General features: G+C 39.2%; 3 protein-coding genes across 4 annotated transcripts; 1 reads left to right on the forward strand and 2 right to left on the reverse strand.

Moving 5' to 3' along the window:
- Positions 1–3,037: 3,037 nt before the first annotated feature.
- On the forward strand, positions 3,038–6,397 carry LOC115998325 (binding partner of ACD11 1). 2 transcript variants are annotated; one of them, XM_031237864.1, is made up of 5 exons: positions 3,038–3,202; positions 3,890–4,032; positions 4,862–4,937; positions 5,523–5,636; positions 5,730–6,397. In XM_031237864.1, exons 2-5 carry the CDS (start codon positions 3,917–3,919, stop codon positions 6,162–6,164), a joined length of 741 nt encoding a protein of 246 aa, XP_031093724.1. In that variant the 5' UTR covers positions 3,038–3,202; positions 3,890–3,916; the 3' UTR covers positions 6,165–6,397. The 2 variants fall into 2 exon arrangements, with proteins under 2 accessions (XP_031093724.1, XP_031093725.1); XM_031237865.1 differs by lacking the exon at positions 3,038–3,202 and adding an exon at positions 3,222–3,241.
- Positions 6,398–6,776: 379 nt separating this feature from the next.
- On the reverse strand, positions 6,777–10,052 carry LOC115998041 (aspartate-semialdehyde dehydrogenase-like). The gene is made up of 7 exons (XM_031237488.1): positions 9,377–10,052; positions 8,809–8,895; positions 8,662–8,706; positions 8,455–8,550; positions 8,225–8,326; positions 7,234–7,388; positions 6,777–7,141 (listed from the first exon to the last, which is right to left on the reverse strand). The coding sequence occupies exons 1-7, from the start codon at positions 9,950–9,952 to the stop codon at positions 7,060–7,062; spliced, it is 1,143 nt and encodes a 380-aa protein (XP_031093348.1). The 5' UTR covers positions 9,953–10,052; the 3' UTR covers positions 6,777–7,059.
- A 935-nt stretch (positions 10,053–10,987) lies between these two features.
- LOC115999347 lies at positions 10,988–11,614 on the reverse strand. The gene is made up of 2 exons (XM_031239204.1): positions 11,399–11,614; positions 10,988–11,329 (listed from the first exon to the last, which is right to left on the reverse strand). Exons 1-2 carry the CDS (start codon positions 11,612–11,614, stop codon positions 10,988–10,990), a joined length of 558 nt encoding a protein of 185 aa, XP_031095064.1.
- Positions 11,615–17,781: the final 6,167 nt, after the last annotated feature.

A 17,781-nucleotide genomic window follows, 5' to 3' on the forward strand; every position in this document is an offset into this window, starting at 1 on the left:
AAATGCACTTAATGTTATAACTAGGTGCACCTAGGTTGCACCAGGTGCATGAATATTAACAAGGTAAATTACTTGCATTTGTAAGTGAAAATATTTGCGAAAATAGATGCCTGAATATTAACAAGTTAAATTACTTGCACTTGTAAGTGAAAATATGTGCAAAAATAGGTGCACTTGTAAGTGAAACTAGGTGCACTTATAAGTGAAACTAGGTACACTTGTAAGTGAAACTAGGTACAACAAAGTTCCAGTTATTTACAAAAATGCCACCGTGTCTTTTTTTTTTTTTTTAAATTGCATCTGATTCGTTGGTTTGGACACGTGGACGGCTGTGAAGCGTTCTCATTTCTTACCTGGGCGACAGTATGCACGAGAGTGCAACCCTATATATATATATATATATATNATATATATATATATATATATTGGTTCAAATGCGGCGGCGAGCACCGGTGCGGTCATGCGGCCTAATCTGCACCATCCAATTTCATTAATCCTACTGAAATTCGCGTATGTTTAAGTGGGGTTATTATGGTAATTTTAGTATTTATATTACGTGAATTGGAATGGTGCATTTTAGTACATAGTGTGGTGCGTTTGAATACGTGTTGTGGTGCGTTTTATTACGTATGTTGGTGCATTAACTGTGTTGTGGAATGGTGTGTTTTAATACGTCGCCTAGTGCATTTTAATACATTGAATTGTGTGTATTTTAACACATGTGTTTCTAATAAGTGTGGTGCATTTTAATACGTAGAATGATGCATATTTTAGCACATGTTTTCTAATATGTGTAAATAGTGTATGCTTATAATCTGACATAAGGCACGTTATGGTACATTTTAATACGTAGAATGATGTGTTTTACTAAGTATATTGATGAATTTTAAGTGAATAGGTGTATTTGGTATATTGTGTGGAATGGTGTGTTTTATTTATCCTCTGGTGCGTTTTAGTACGTAGAATGGTGTGTTCTGTAACATATATATATATATATATATATATATATATATATATATATATATATATATATTGCGNTATATATATATATATATATATATATATATATATATATATATATATTGCGCGTTGATTTGATGGGTTGATATGATCTAATGGCTGAAAATAGGCCGTATGGCCGCACCTAATGACCAGGCCACACCTGATCATGACTATATATATATATATATATATATATATATATATATATATAATATGATGTATTCTGATTATGAAATTTATGGTGGAAGTTATTGCCCATTATCTGGTTTGATTGTATGAGCCCTAAAATTTGGGCAATTCCATATAAATGATTATTCTAATTATGGAATTCATGGTGGAAGTTATTACCCCTTATCTAGTTCTTTGTACATTATGTATATATGGATTGTGTAATTGTGTTGGACTGATGGAAGCCTATTGTAAGTATGTAATGAACTAATGATGAATTGTGATTAAATTCTTATGATGGATATTTCCTGTATTTCTGTTAATCTGTATGAATGTTGGATTATTCTATGATTTATTGTGGAAGCCTAATATGTTTTATGTGGATTTTTTGCGGATGAGGAAAGGGAATCTCCGATTTTAATTTGAAGTTGGAAAGGGAGAAGAGGAACAAGGCCTTTTTTCTGTCGTTAAGTTAGCGAACTTAATCAAGAATTTTTTTTTTTATCCTGAAGCCAATCACAGCCCGTGATGAAGGATTCCATTTTCTTTGATGCATATTGTAAATGTGTGTAATCTGTATGATTGTATAATAGTATGAGATTATGAGCCCTAAATTTTGGACAATTCCATATATGATATGATGATTCAATTATGATAATGTAATTTATGGTGAATTACTGAATTGTGATTTGTGATGTAAACTTACAATTGGAACAATAACTTGACAACAATTGAATTGTTACTACCCTTAATTCCTTTCCATGAGGCCCATTGAGTATAAAACAAGTATCAATATCAGTTCAATAGGCCTTTAAGCCTTTTCCCTTGATTCTTTGAATCTTGAGTGAATAGTTTTATGATCAATCCAATCTGGTATATCACTCTCCGTCTCTCCCTTACTCTCATTTACTTTTTAAACTAGTCTTAATTCTTAATTCAAGTCTTAATGTTTAGTGTTTACTACTACTTTGTTGGTTACGATGATACTTCCACCATTTGTCTGAATCAAAGGACTTTGGATTGGTATGTTGCTCATGAGTTTTGGATTTTGTTCCGAAACTCATAGCAATTTGCCTCCAAATATACCTTGATATGAAAAAATAGCAATTTGAGCATTTTTTCTTTCTCAGCAGTCATCACATATGTAATTATTGTGCATTTGTGTTATCTGAACATGAAGAGATTGAACTAGGGGATTGACAGTCTGTTGATTCATGAAGTTGTTATAAATTGTACTTTGGGCAATTTAATTTTTAAAAATGTAATCTTTTTTATATTTCATATCTGTATTTCAAATTTTTAGTTTTTATATATTTTTATAAGTTAATTTAGTAATTGCAAGTTGTAAGTTGTAACTTGTATTTACAAATTTGTAAGTTGTAACACTTGAACTAAAAAGTAGTATATTTTGTTTTGTTTTTGTTTTTGTTTTTTTTTTTATTTTTGTTTTTTTGTTTTTTTTTTCCCTTTATAAAAATCCAAACAAAAATTGACATCAGATTAAAATCGTCCGAATCCGAAGTTTCAAATATCCGACGGTTTTAACTAATTAAATGAACGGATTAGATATAAAAAAAAAAAAAAAAAAGAACGGATTGGCGATTCATACATACGAACCTTCCGATGCACACTCCTAATTACACAAGGACATTTTAATTTTTATATCACTTCTTCTGAATAATTATATTCCTTCTTACCAAATAATACAATTTAAATTCATATTTTATTCCTATCTTATTCTTATACACAGAATTACAATTCTTTTTTCCCTTAATTTATTCCTTCCAACCAGCGGTATAAATGTTACTTTTAAATACTCTCGCACCCTCTTCTTATCTTAGCAAAAGAAGAAAGTAATGGACTAATCTGGAGAGTGACATGACGGGTGTTCAAGAGCCCTCCACCTCAGCATTACTTCATATATAAGCAACAACACTTCAATTTCGAAATTCTGGAATCTCATCCCTCTAGCTTTTTACCGGTGCTCGTCTCTGATTCTTCCGTCTTCTCATCTTTCTCTAACCGAAGCTAGGTACGATTACGGAGATCACTTTATGAGTTCATCATTGATGTATTTATTTTGCTAATAATGTTTTATTAATCTTCCTCGATTAACCTTCTCTTTGGTGTAATTTTTAAAAAAAATTTACTGAGTAATTACAGATTAAATTGTATAATGTTTTCTAAGTCAAGATTTTGCCAGCAGTGGTGTTATTGATTGTTTGTTCATTTGGATTGCGAGAGTGAGAGTTTGGAAATAAACCCTAGGTCGCAGCTCTGCATGCGAGTAACTTTATAGTTAGCTATCTAATTGGGATATTGTGCTTGTTTCAGTTCAATTTTTTTACATGTTCGCCCTGTTGTTTTTGAGTTGATTTAATGCTTAATTTTGTCGAAGGAAATGGATCTTGTAGTTATACTATTCGATCTTTGTCCTGCCCTGCAATGGGATTGTGAACTCATATTTAATTGTCGATTTAGGAAAAGTAATGGATTCTACAGCTGATTAATGGTTACTGGGGGTTTTCAGCTAGTTGTGCATAGTACTTGGTGTTTGGGTTATGGAATGTTGGGCTTGGAGTTGGAAGTGGATTAAAAAAATAAACTCTTGTTAATTATTATCCTTTCCTTTGAACTTTTAAAGTTTGATACTTCATTATCAGCCTGATTTGAAGACAGTCAATTCTCATAGGAATCTTTACTTATCTGTTCATTGTAGTTTGGTAGCACCAATAAGGCAATAAGCATGAATCCAGGTGGTTACACTGCTGAAGTTACAAGTCTGTCCCCTATTGCTACTGAGAAGGACATTCATGATTTTTTTGCTCTCTGTGGGAAGATTGATCATATTGAGATTGTCAGGTAGTACAGAAATGTTTTATTTGGTTTGCATCTGTTAGTTCCTTTTAGCTTTAGGCTTTCTTGAGGGTTGAATCCTAATTATTTGTGTTTTTTTTCTCCCTTTATAACTAAAGATTTTACAATTCTAATGTTTTAATTGGTCTTATCCACTTTGTAACTTCATTGGCTTGCTGCATGGAAGCACCATGTCTGTTCTGCTGATGCCTTGCCCTAGGTTGAGAATGAAATGTTTTTATAGTTGATTTGTACTTCATAATTTATAGTTGATATCTAAATTAGCGCTATGATAAGTTGTGAAAACTCTTAGATGTAAATTCTTACTTTCTCACTTTATATGCATAAAATATTGTGAGTTTGTGACTGAGGCAAAAGTTTTACCCATTCCAGGTAACCCCAAGTCCCCAACCTGCCCTTTTTATGAGTTGGGCAGTACCTTCCAGAATAAGGGTTACTATAGATATGCTGTCTAGAATATGTGTGTAAACATGTTGTCTAAGATCTTACCCATCAACCCTTATCTTCTAGATATGGGTTAATGGATTCCTCTATACCTTTGCCTTAGTAATGAAGTGCAATTGATAAAGTGCAATTAACTCATTTGCAACCAGTCCATTGCCTCTTCTTCTACCTGTCGTACGTTAGTAAGCAAAAAAGAGTGAGGTAGAAAGTGATGCCTTTATTTGTATTGCCCTTTTCCTGTTAGTATTGTTACATTTTGGTGTACATTATGATAAGGAACCATCTATTACCTCTGAAAGCATATAATGTTTGCTGTCTTGTGTTAATATTCAAGTATCTATTTTTTAATAATGTTTGGTAAAAAATACAGAGCTGGTGAACATGCAAGTACAGCTTATGTGACATTTAGATCTTCTCATGCTCTGGAAACAGCTGTGTTACTTAGTGTAAGTGCTACCACTGCTACGACTAAAATTGTATTTCATTTCTCTTCTTAATGACAAATGCTACTGAAAGATTGATCATGATGCTTTGGAATGTGGAGGATTGTTCCACTCCCTCAACCATTTGATCTAATTTTTTAGGGCCTATATAGTTTTCATGTATCCAAAAGAATATTGCAAGCTTTGATTTTCTAAACAAAGATTTAGTTATTCAGAGGTTTAAAATCTATAAAATGTTCAGTTTGACTTGGATCTAGTTTCAAAGAAGGGAAAATGAGGGAATTTATCTATATACTCCTAACTTTTACTAAAACCTGCATTTTTAGCTAATCAATAATCAGGCAAATATCTGTTAAATCATTTTAGCAGTGAGTAATTAATCTCCACATTTTTTTTTGAAAATTCCATTCTCCTATTGTTGATAGTTTTACTAGTAACTTAACTCCGCAACTTTGGCACACTTATTCATCTATTTAAAGCATTTCACGATCTTCGGTATGAGGAAATGGATCTTTCTCACCCCTTTTTCCTTCAGTAGTCAAGGACAGAATCTGAATATTGACCCCATTCAAACTACATGTTGTACAGGGCGCCACAATTTTGGATCAACAAGTATGCATAGCCCGCTGGGGATACTATGAAGATGAATATGATTACTGGAACCAGTCTTCCTGGAAGCCTGAAGAAGCAAGAGATTCAACTGTTTGTTTCTTACCTTGTACTGTTGTACAATGTTTTGTTAGCTTTGCCTCTGATGAGTTTCCCAATTGGCTAATTGCTGTATAAACATTTTAGGAACACACACAAGGCCACCAATATGTTCCCTCTGCTGGGGAAGCCGTGACCATGGCTCAAGACGTGGTTAAAACAATGCTATCCGGAGGCTATGTACTAGGAAAAGATGCTTTGGGTAAGGCCAGAGCTTTCGACGAATCACACCAATTGTCAGCCACTGCAGCAGCCAAGGTGGCGGATTTGAGCGAGAGGATGGGCCTGACCGACAAGATTTTTGCCGGGGTTGAAGCTGCTAGATCAGTGGATCAGAGGTATCACATTGTTGATAACACCAAATCAGCTGTATCAGCTACGGGGAGAAGTGCTGTTGCGGCTGCGAATGCTGTTGTCAATAGCTCCTATTTCTCAAAGGGTGCTCTGTGGGTCTCCGATGCTTTGAGTAAAGCGGCAAAAGCAGCAGCTGATCTTGGGGGCGGTCAAGGCATTAACAAATAAGCTGCTATGGGGAGTTGCGTTTTATAGATATGTTTTTAGTCAAAATTGCATATTTCCATTAGGTTGGTTGTCTATATTCTAACAATATGTTGGGGGCACAATTTTAATACCTAGTTTCATTACATATTTCATAAAGAATCAGCTTCCCATGCAATTATGCAAATAGCGTTATAGGCATTAGTCCGCATGTGCATTCAACATTCAACTGGTTATAGAGATGAAATTTGTCACAAGAGATCAATGAAGGGGGTTTCTTGTGCGTAAGTTGGGTTATCATAATTTATTTTTTCACAAATTGTCGAGCCAACGGTTGGCGATTTTACCTTCTATCACAATTAACTTAACGGACATAATCAACACTATTTTATTTACATTTGTAGCAACCGAGGATGTGTTTGGTTGAGGAATTTTATATCCTACTATGGGTTTTTGATACTAATTATCATGCAGCCTAGGTTACCCATAGCTGACCAGCTCAAACTCAAGAGTTTGAGACTCAAGAGTTTGAGATTCGAACACACGACCTCTTGACTGCAGGTGTAACTCTCTTACCACTTGGGCTGACCTTACGGGCAATTCAAATTCATATTTATTACTAAACAAAGTGACTCATTTTACTTAAACTCATTACCATTACGGATTCCAATATTTGATTTTGAACCAAATACACCCTGAATGTTAACAGGAAACAAAACGCTCGGCTCGTGGATAAGAAAGCCATCTCAAAATTTTTGCAATACACACAAAACCTTTTGATAAAATGTAAGGACAGTCTAATCTTGAAGCTAATGGTAACTTTTACACGCAAAGAAATATGGGCTTGTTACTCAGGCCATCCATCCGCGAACTGAACACTGGCCTTGTAAGGTAAGGGAAAAATTCCTTGATGCTATTCTTATAGCAGCTTCTCTGCAATTTGTACAGCATTAAGGGCAGCTCCTTTGCGAATTTGGTCGCCACAAACAAAGATGTCCAACCTATTGTGAAGTGAATGAATGCACACTTTAAGTAAGATTTTCAGACAGTATATACACACTACAATCAAGAGTTATTGGAAGCATGTTTTTACCCATAGTCACCGTCTTGGGAAACATCGCGGCGTATCCTCCCGACTGCAACATCATCTTTGTTAGACACTTCCAATGGGGTGGGAAACCTATTGGCAGCACGATCATCAACCACCACTACACCAGGTGCCCGAGACAGAATTTCCCTTGCCGTCTCCTGCACATCTAAATCAATATTAGATTGTGTTCAATTTATATATAAGATAGAGTTCAACAGACCAAACAAAATTGGAAGGAAAAACTATCTCTACTCGATACACATTGACAATACTCTGTGATTACATAAGATTAACCATTAAGGGCTACCCAGAAAATGTTGACCCGGGAATTAGAAGAATTAACAGCTTCCAAACTATTCTATACAACACAAGAAACTAATTGCTTCCAACCAACAATTCATACAAATATTTCCCATCTTAGAAATTGGTCAACATAACTTCAAGAACCATCATTACATGCTATCCTATCATATATAAAAGAATATGGTCAACACACCAAGGTTTGATGATCCCTGGGTAATCTAAACAAGCAGAAAACTTGTGTTCAAAAGCAAGAACAAAAGCAAGAACTATTACATATCCTTAAGATCTTCAGTTTTATCTCTGCCCAGACCATACTGATCAGTTGTCAATTAAAATGTCCAATTCTCATAATTTTGTAATAGATGAACAAAAACAAATAGAAAATTTCTATTCTTACGAAACTGTCCCATCACTCCTTAGTTGCTCAATTTTTTGAGTTGTTTATGCACTCATGGAATTATGGAAATATATGTTTGGTAAACATGTCCAACCCTTAATTTTTTGACAATCAAAGAGTCAGGATCAGAGTTGAAAATCAACTTGAAAGAAAATCCCGTGTACAACAATAGACGATCAAGTTTGATTGAAATATAGATAGCATCATACAATTGGGCATCTAAAGTCAAAACAACACAATTACATATTGAAGGCAAAAAATGGTTGATGTAATAAACTAGCAACCAAACATTACCTCGTCAAGAGGATTCTCAAATTGAAGATTCACACTCTCTGCATGTGCACGCATAACAGGAACTCTAATACATGTTGCTGTGACTTTAACCTCCCCATCATTCTACAATGCAGTCAAAAATATATTTCAACGGGTATCTAATTTCGGAACATAAAATTGCAGTAGAATACTAGAATGTCACAAAGAATAAGAAGATTCGATATGAGCAAAGTCAAAGAAAAAATCTTTACCCATATCTTCCTCGTCTCTTTCACCAATTTCATCTCCTCTTCATTATACCCATTTGATTGAACAGGTGCATTATGCGAGAACAGATTGAAAGCATACTGCACACAGCAATGAAATTTTAATGATGAATTTACAGAAATTAGATGGACTACAAATCTTTCATCAACCAAAAATGTTCAAACCAAACAGAAGAAGCAAAGCCAGCAAACCTGCTGGTTGAAGATGTTACAAGTTGGTTCTTTCCCATCTAATACCTATTTAAGATAAAGAAGCACACAAAATTAACTTTCTATATGAAAAAAATTAGTTTCCACTCTATATAAGATGAAAAACAGGGAAAATAATAAAAAGAACACCTCACGAGTCTGCTGAACAAGCTCTTCCATGGCTGCAGCTCCAGCACCACTAGCAGCCTGGTACGTACTAACAACCATCCTCTTAACCTGTAAAAGATTACAGAAAAAAATAAACAAGAATTATTTCCTCTTCCTTTTTTATAGTGCTATTTAAAAAACTGGGTTTCAGAAGTGAGAAAGGCGCACTATTAACTTCAAACTCAACTGCCAAATAAATATCCAGTAGCAAAAACGATTTAGGAATGAAACCGTATATAAGTAGACAAGTCTATCTGATTTTTCTGGATTTAGTCCTAAACAACTTTTTATGCTTAATTAGGTCATTGATTTCATAGTTTTACCCAACTGAGTCTTTGCTGTTAAAATCAAGGACTAAATTGAGAAAATTTAGTATAGTCGAAAACTAAATCGTATAAAATATATAAAATGCTATAGTCTTGGTTAAAATTAGTATAGAGAATAAATTAAATATTAATGGAGGTAAAATTATCAAGAACTCAATTGAGTAAAACTATACCTAATTAAGCACAAACCAGAACTAAGTTGAGTATTAACTCATAGGTCTCACCTTAGCGCGGCGATGAAGCGGGGTGGCAGCCATTAAGCAAATAATAGTGGAGCAATTAGGGTTGGCAATAAGCGCTCCCTTTCCAGAACCGAGCTTGATATGCGCCATTGCCTCGGGATTGACCTCCGGGATGACGAGCGGCACTCCCTCGTCCATACGAAAAGCAGAGCTATTATCTACAACGACGGTCCCCTTCTGAACCGCTACCGGCCCAAACTTCTTGCTAATAGATCCGCCGGCGCTGAATAACGCAATGTCTACTCCTTCAAAGCTATCATCCGTCAGCTCCTCAACGGTGTATTGCTTGTCCTCGAAGGTGAGGCTCCTGCCAGCGGAGCGTTTGCTGGCTAGGAGCTTGAGGGAACGGTAAGGGAAGTCGCGGTCGGAGAGAACGGAGAGGAACTCTTGGCCTACGGCGCCAGTCACTCCGACAATGGCCACGGAAGGGGCGTCTTCGCGGAGGGACATACGGACCCGGGAGGGCGGAGTTCGGGAGGTGGCGGAGGGGTGATGGATGGCGGCGGCGGCGCCGGAGAGGAATTGGTTGTGGCGGAGAGAGAGTGTTGAGAGCTTCATTGTTGCGGCGGACGGCGGCGGAGACGGACGGATTGTAGGGTTAAGTTTAAGAGAAGTGAAAAAACCAGAAATGTAATACAGCGGACTAAAAGGGACGAATGTTTAATGCCACGTAAGCATATGGCCGCCAAAAATTTTCTCCAGCGGGCCTTGCCGCAAATGGTTTCAGACTTGTCGGCTTTTTCCCAATTGCATTTTTTTTTAGTACTCCGTATATGTATATTAAATTATTAATATTGAAACGTGATAAATTTTGTCACTTTATTATGGATAGGGAACAACTTGCACTTCATTATTCTTCCGCATGTTTGATTGGATAGAAAAAAAAAATTCTTAAATTTGAGAAAAATGAAATTTTCTTGGTTTTGATTAATGAAAAAAAAAAAAGAAATTCTTAAGACGGGAGTGGTAGTTTGTTTCCTTTTTTTTTTTTTTTTTTTNTTTTTTTTTTTTTTTTTTTGAAAGAAATTGATTTCCATTGCTATGATTTTTACTGTTTTTTTTTAACCAAAGCAACAACTTTCATTAATTCATAGTAAGAGTAGCTGAAATACAACGAGGAATAGAATCAAAATACTCAACAAAATCAAACCCCGAATTACATAAAGCTTTACGCGCAAGCATATGGGCCGTTGTATTTGCACTCCGTTTCACAAAAGTAATAGTAACACCTCCGAGACTTCGTAAAAGCACGCGAATATCATCAATAACCGCCCCAAAAGGAGTTATATTAGATCCCCCGTGGATTGCATTTGTTACCAATTGAGCATCAGTTTCGATCACCACGTGAGTCCATCCTTTACCCTTAATCCAGCTTAGTGCTTCTCTAGCTCCCACCGCCTCCGCCTCACGTACGGAATAAACCCCCTGAAGCTTCCTCATACCCACTCCTACCACCACCGCCCCCTCATCTCGCACTACCCACCCAAAACCCATTTGTCCCCTCCCACAATCCAAAGCTACATCTATATTCAATTTCCAGTTCGGTTCAGTCGGCGGCTGCCAACATTCTTGATGTGCTGCTGCCACATACCCCTACCTAGACACAATGTTCTGTTGCCTTGCCACCCTCCAATTATTGACATAGATATTTGCATGCATGACCAAAGACTTGGAATCCACAGCATGCATATTCCATACCCTATTATTTCTGGCTTCCCATAGTGCCCAACAAACCACCACCACCATCTCAATCATGGTTCTAGGAAGCTCATCCCACATCTCCTCCACCCATTCCTCTATACTCGCCACATCTCCCAATCGCCACCCCAGATCAACCTCACGCCAGCAAGCCTTTGCAAAGGGGCAATTTGCAAATAAATGGACCATTGTTTCCGGCTCTACCCCACAGAAAACACACAATGGATTGCATGGCACCTGTTTAATAGATAAAGCGACCTTAGTAGGCAAACGATTCGTACACATAGCCCAAAAAAAACATTTAACCTTCGGAAGAATGTCGAAATCCCAAACCCCCGCCCACACTCTCACCCCTCCCCTATCCCTACAACCCGCAGCAATACGATAACCACTCTTTACCGTATAAAACCCATGACTCTCCCCCATCCAATAAGGAGTATCAAATCCCCCGGACATCGAAGTAGGTACACTAAGAATATTTTGAACATCCGTAGGATTGAATAAATCACGAATAAGGTCCATGTCCCAACTAGTAGTTCCCGGACAAAAAAGAGATGCCACCACCGGTTTATTTAAATACGCAGGTTCAGGAGTAGAAATATAAGGATTCTGTTCAGTTGTCAACCAAGGATCCCCCCAAACCCGAATATCCTCCCCCGTTCCTATTTTCCACCGCACACCCTCATAAAGTATACAACGCGCCTCTCTAATGCTCGTCCACACATAAGAAGGATTCGAACCCCCCGAAGCTTCCAAGAAAGAACATTTTGGGAAATATCGGGCTTTGAAAACTTGAGTAACCAATGCATTTGGATTATGAATAAATTTCCACCCTTGTTTCCCTAACATGGCCACATTCATCTCTCTCANTTTTTTTTTTTTTTTTTTTGAAAGAAATTGATTTCCATTGCTATGATTTTTACTGTTTTTTTTTAACCAAAGCAACAACTTTCATTAATTCATAGTAAGAGTAGCTGAAATACAACGAGGAATAGAATCAAAATACTCAACAAAATCAAACCCCGAATTACATAAAGCTTTACGCGCAAGCATATGGGCCGTTGTATTTGCACTCCGTTTCACAAAAGTAATAGTAACACCTCCGAGACTTCGTAAAAGCACGCGAATATCATCAATAACCGCCCCAAAAGGAGTTATATTAGATCCCCCGTGGATTGCATTTGTTACCAATTGAGCATCAGTTTCGATCACCACGTGAGTCCATCCTTTACCCTTAATCCAGCTTAGTGCTTCTCTAGCTCCCACCGCCTCCGCCTCACGTACGGAATAAACCCCCTGAAGCTTCCTCATACCCACTCCTACCACCACCGCCCCCTCATCTCGCACTACCCACCCAAAACCCATTTGTCCCCTCCCACAATCCAAAGCTACATCTATATTCAATTTCCAGTTCGGTTCAGTCGGCGGCTGCCAACATTCTTGATGTGCTGCTGCCACATACCCCTACCTAGACACAATGTTCTGTTGCCTTGCCACCCTCCAATTATTGACATAGATATTTGCATGCATGACCAAAGACTTGGAATCCACAGCATGCATATTCCATACCCTATTATTTCTGGCTTCCCATAGTGCCCAACAAACCACCACCACCATCTCAATCATGGTTCTAGGAAGCTCATCCCACATCTCCTCCACCCATTCCTCTATACTCGCCACATCTCCCAATCGCCACCCCAGATCAACCTCACGCCAGCAAGCCTTTGCAAAGGGGCAATTTGCAAATAAATGGACCATTGTTTCCGGCTCTACCCCACAGAAAACACACAATGGATTGCATGGCACCTGTTTAATAGATAAAGCGACCTTAGTAGGCAAACGATTCGTACACATAGCCCAAAAAAAACATTTAACCTTCGGAAGAATGTCGAAATCCCAAACCCCCGCCCACACTCTCACCCCTCCCCTATCCCTACAACCCGCAGCAATACGATAACCACTCTTTACCGTATAAAACCCATGACTCTCCCCCATCCAATAAGGAGTATCAAATCCCCCGGACATCGAAGTAGGTACACTAAGAATATTTTGAACATCCGTAGGATTGAATAAATCACGAATAAGGTCCATGTCCCAACTAGTAGTTCCCGGACAAAAAAGAGATGCCACCACCGGTTTATTTAAATACGCAGGTTCAGGAGTAGAAATATAAGGATTCTGTTCAGTTGTCAACCAAGGATCCCCCCAAACCCGAATATCCTCCCCCGTTCCTATTTTCCACCGCACACCCTCATAAAGTATACAACGCGCCTCTCTAATGCTCGTCCACACATAAGAAGGATTCGAACCCCCCGAAGCTTCCAAGAAAGAACATTTTGGGAAATATCGGGCTTTGAAAACTTGAGTAACCAATGCATTTGGATTATGAATAAATTTCCACCCTTGTTTCCCTAACATGGCCACATTCATCTCTCTCACAGAACGAAACCCCATTCCCCCGTATTTTTTAGGCCGACATAAATCAGTCCAAGTACCCCAACGAATACCCTTTCCATTCCGTCTCTCACATCCCCACCAAAAAGAATTCATTAAGCGCTCAATCTCTCCACATAAAGTCCTAGGCAACAAGAATACATTCATCGCATAATTGGGTATACTTTGTAGCACCGTTTTCAACAGGACCTCCCTCCCCGCCCTCGATAGAAACCTATTCCCCCAATACACAATTCTAGCCCGGACCTTATCACGTACAAAACCCAAAACCTGCCTCTTATTCTGCCCCACCAACCCCGGAAGTCCTAGATAATTCCCTCCACCCCGCTGTTCATGAATACCAAGCACCTCACAAACAGCCTCCTTATCCTCCCTACTCACAGATTTTCCAAACACAATAGAGGTCTTGTTTAAGTTCACTTGCTGACCACTAACCTCCCCATACTCCATTAAAACAGCCCTAATAACCCCCGCCTCCAAGTTATTTGCCCGGAAAAAGAACAAGCAATCGTCAGCAAAAAAAAGATGCGACACAGAAGGGGCATTTCTAGCTACCCGAACCCCATGCAAAGCACCAACCACCTCCTGTTCCCGCAACATCGAACTTAAACACTCCGCTACCACGATAAACAAACAAGGAGACAAAGGGTCTCCCTGTCTTAAACCTCTGGTAGGAACGATAGGGCCCTATTCTTTTCCCTCCACCAAAACCCAGTACCTAACAGAAGATACACATTCCCTCATCAACTCAACCCATTTTTCAGCAAACCCCAGTTTAATCAAAACTGCCTCCATAAAACCCCATTCAACCCGGTCATAAGCCTTACTCATATCGACTTTTAAGGCCCCAAACCCACCCCCAGTCCCTGTACAACGATTTAAAGCATGAGCAAACTCATAAGCAATTAAAACATTATCAACTATAGACCGCCCATGGATAAAAGCACTCTGGGAATGGGAAATAACAGAATCCAGCACACCCCGGAATCTATTTGCTAACACTTTAGCTAGAATACGGTAAAGCACATTACACAGTGAAATCGGGCGAAAGTCAGTCATCAACTCAGGATTTTTTAATTTCGAGATTAAAACGATATGGGTTTCACCCAAGGAAACAGGTAACTGACCATTTAAAAGAAAGGATTGACAGAAAGACACTACCTCCTCTCCCAAAACATCCAGTGAAGCTGAAAGAAAGCCGGAGACAAGCCATCCGGTCCTGGCGACTTATCAGGATGCATAGCAAATAAAGCCCCTTTCACCTCCTCACTCGTCACCGGCCGTAACAAATTCTCATTTTGAACCTCTGAAACCCTCCTCTCAACACACCCCAACACCCCTCTCCCATCCCCACCACTTGCCTGAAATAAATTAGAGAAATAAGTCACAAAAACCGTGCCCATCCCAGCCGCATTAGTAACCAGATTTCCACCCTCATCCCTCACACCCGCAATACTATTTCGCCGCCGCCTAGAATTCATGAAATTATGAAAAAAACGGGTGTTACAATCCCCTTTCGAAAACCACAATTCCTTCGCTCTTTGTCGATAGCTATCGTTTTGATTCTGCATGAGCAAAAAGTAAGCACGTTGAACCTCCCCAAACTCCCGAATCTCACGCTCCCCTCTCGCCGTACGTAACATTCCCATTCTACGTTTACACTCTGCTAACTCCCTCATTTCCCCATTTGCCCGCCCTCTACCCCACCGCCATACCCGCCTACCACAATCCGCCAATCTCATTCCCAAGTCATCCCCTACAGCACTCGACCACGCCTCACCCACCACTCCCCAACACATAGGATCGTTCCCCCAGGCATTCTCAAACCTTGGTCTTCTCCGAAACTCCCTCCTGCGCATCATATTAAGCTGTAAAAGAATAGGGAGATGATCACTTGTGGTTCCTTCCAATGACCAGGCCTGTGCATGTTGAAACACATCCCTCCATCCTCCTGACACTAAAACCCTATCCAATTTCTCCTGGACCCAATTAGGAGTACCCCTCCCCCTTTCCCATGTAAATTGACACCCCTCAAACCCAAAATCCTCCAAACCACTCTCCCGAACCGCCTCCCGAAAACCCCGCAACAGCCAACTCGGATGAGGTACTCGCCCATATTTCTCCCAACCCCATAACAAGTCATTGAAATCCCCCATGAGAACCCATGGAAGAGAGTTGAGAGTAGAAAGATACCTCAGTAAGTCCCAGGACTCCTTCCGACGATGTCGCTCAAGGCAGCCATAAAACCCCGTGAACCGCCATCGGGGCAGAGGTCCAGCATTCCCCACCATTGTGTCTATATATGTAACACCCCAATTTTCACATCTTGGATTTATTACAAAATCCCTAATAATACATTGCGGAAGCTTACATCTTATCAGCAGAAAACTAGGTGTTACCGCCACGCTTAGGTATCACTCCTATACCCAAACGTTAAGGCTAAACTTACAACCTCAAACAACCTCATCAACATTCAAAAGTGTACATATGGAACTAATCCTTCCAGAGTGTCTATTCTAGGATAGAGTAGTCTTCAACCTCGACTCCCATCCTATTCAGAGCTCATCGGCCATAGGGGCCCACGCTAGACTGCATCTAATAAAGGACACAACGAAGTGGGCCCACGCTAGACTGCATCTAATAAAGGACACAACGAAGTGGGCCCACGCTAGACTGCATCTAATAAAGGACACAACGAAGTGTACCCACGCTAGACTGCATCTAATAAAGGACACAACGAAGTGTAGTTAGCGCGACGGCTAAGTAAGGAAATCCATTGTCACTCGAAAGTAAACAAAGGTATCAAAAGCGACAATAATAATAATAAGTAAAAAGGTAAACGTTACCCAACGGTCGCAGTCTTCCTGCAATAATTTCAACGATAAAATAGTACCATAATATATAAGTAACTTCGACACATAACACTTCCATTTCCGAGAATTTCCACTTAATCCAAAGTGAGAAACACAATGCCCACACTATTGTTCGAGACACCCGACAATTAATCCTCACAACTCCACTCAGCGAATAGACTTCGCTCTGCAGTATGAATCAATCATACAAAATCTCACACTTCACTCAGCGAATAGACTTCGCTCTGCAGTATGAATGAATCATACAAAACCTCACACTTCACTCAACGAATAGACTTCGCTCTGCAGTATGAATCAATCATACAAAATCTCACACTTCACTCAGCGAATAGACTTCGCTCTGCAGTATGAATAAATCATACAAAATCTCACACTTCACTCAGCGAATAGCCTTCGCTCTGCAGTATGAATAAATCATACAGAATCTCACACTTCACTCAGCGAATAGCCTTCGCTCTGCAGTATGAATAAATCATACAGAATCTCACACTTCACTCAGCGAATAGCCTTCGCTCTGCAGTATGAATAAATCATACAGAATCTCACACTTCACTCAGCGAATAGCCTTCGCTCTGCAGTATGAATAAATCATACAGAATCTCACACTTCACTCAGCGAATAGCCTTCGCTCTGCAGTATGAATAAATCATACAGAATCTCACACTTCACTCAGCGAATAGCCTTCGCTCTGCAGTATGAATAAATCATACAAAATCTCACACTTCACTCAGCGAATAGACTTCGCTCTGCAGTATGAATAAATCATACAAAATCTCACCATTCACTCAGCGAATAAACTTCGCTCTGCAGTATGAACAATTCATACAGAACCCCTCACCATTCATTATATTCACACGACTCAAAAACCATCACACTTGCTCGAATATATTCCCCAAAATACACATATTAGTTAACGTTATTTCTATTACGAAAATCCAAGTACGAGAGTCACGATAATTCTTAAAACACCATTTTTCTCTAAATTAGTAATTATAATGCACAAAAATAATATTTGAGTCTTCAAAAATTCACCCGATTGCCCGTAGGCCTTCAAAACATCGCAATACTCGGGATTAAAAACATCGGGGAAAAGTTTGGTAAAAAACAAGTCGAAAACGAGTCCGCGTCGCGCGGACTCGCGGTTGGCCGCAGCTGCGGACGCAGGCGTCCGGACCGCGTCCAGCCTCTCTGCCAGAAGATTTCAGTTGGCGCAGTCCGAAATATTGAGCCGGTAAAAATAGTTCCCGTTGGCGCAGTCCGAAATATTGAGCCGGTAAAAATAGTTCCCGATGGCGCAGTCCGAAATATTGAGCCGGTAAAAATAGTTCCCGAACTCTTTTTCACTTGAAATTTTTATGGTAG

This window comes from Ipomoea triloba, chromosome 12 (genome assembly GCF_003576645.1).
Source record: "Ipomoea triloba cultivar NCNSP0323 chromosome 12, ASM357664v1".
NCBI classification, from domain to species: domain Eukaryota; kingdom Viridiplantae; phylum Streptophyta; class Magnoliopsida; order Solanales; family Convolvulaceae; genus Ipomoea; species Ipomoea triloba.

What these genes read in the sequence shown, in the direction of transcription:
- LOC115998325 (XM_031237864.1), top strand. Translation starts at nt 3,917, where the DNA reads ATGAATCCAGGTGGTTACACTGCTGAAGTTACAAGTCTGTCCCCTATT. An exon ending in GATCATATTGAGATTGTCAG is followed by an intron (nt 4,033 to 4,861) that starts GTAGTACAGAAA and finishes TAAAAAATACAG; the next exon opens with AGCTGGTGAACATGCAAGTA. An exon ending in AAGAAGCAAGAGATTCAACT is followed by an intron (nt 5,637 to 5,729) that starts GTTTGTTTCTTA and finishes TAAACATTTTAG; the next exon opens with GAACACACACAAGGCCACCA.
- LOC115998041 (XM_031237488.1), bottom strand. Translation starts at nt 9,952, where the DNA reads ATGAAGCTCTCAACACTCTCTCTCCGCCACAACCAATTCCTCTCCGGC. An exon ending in GTAACATCTTCAACCAGCAG is followed by an intron (nt 8,551 to 8,661) that starts GTTTGCTGGCTT and finishes TGCTGTGTGCAG; the next exon opens with TATGCTTTCAATCTGTTCTC. An exon ending in TCCCAAGACGGTGACTATGG is followed by an intron (nt 7,142 to 7,233) that starts GTAAAAACATGC and finishes ACTTCACAATAG; the next exon opens with GTTGGACATCTTTGTTTGTG.
- LOC115999347 (XM_031239204.1), bottom strand. Translation starts at nt 11,614, where the DNA reads ATGGACCTTATTCGTGATTTATTCAATCCTACGGATGTTCAAAATATT. An exon ending in ATTTCGACATTCTTCCGAAG is followed by an intron (nt 11,330 to 11,398) that starts GTTAAATGTTTT and finishes TCTATTAAACAG; the next exon opens with GTGCCATGCAATCCATTGTG.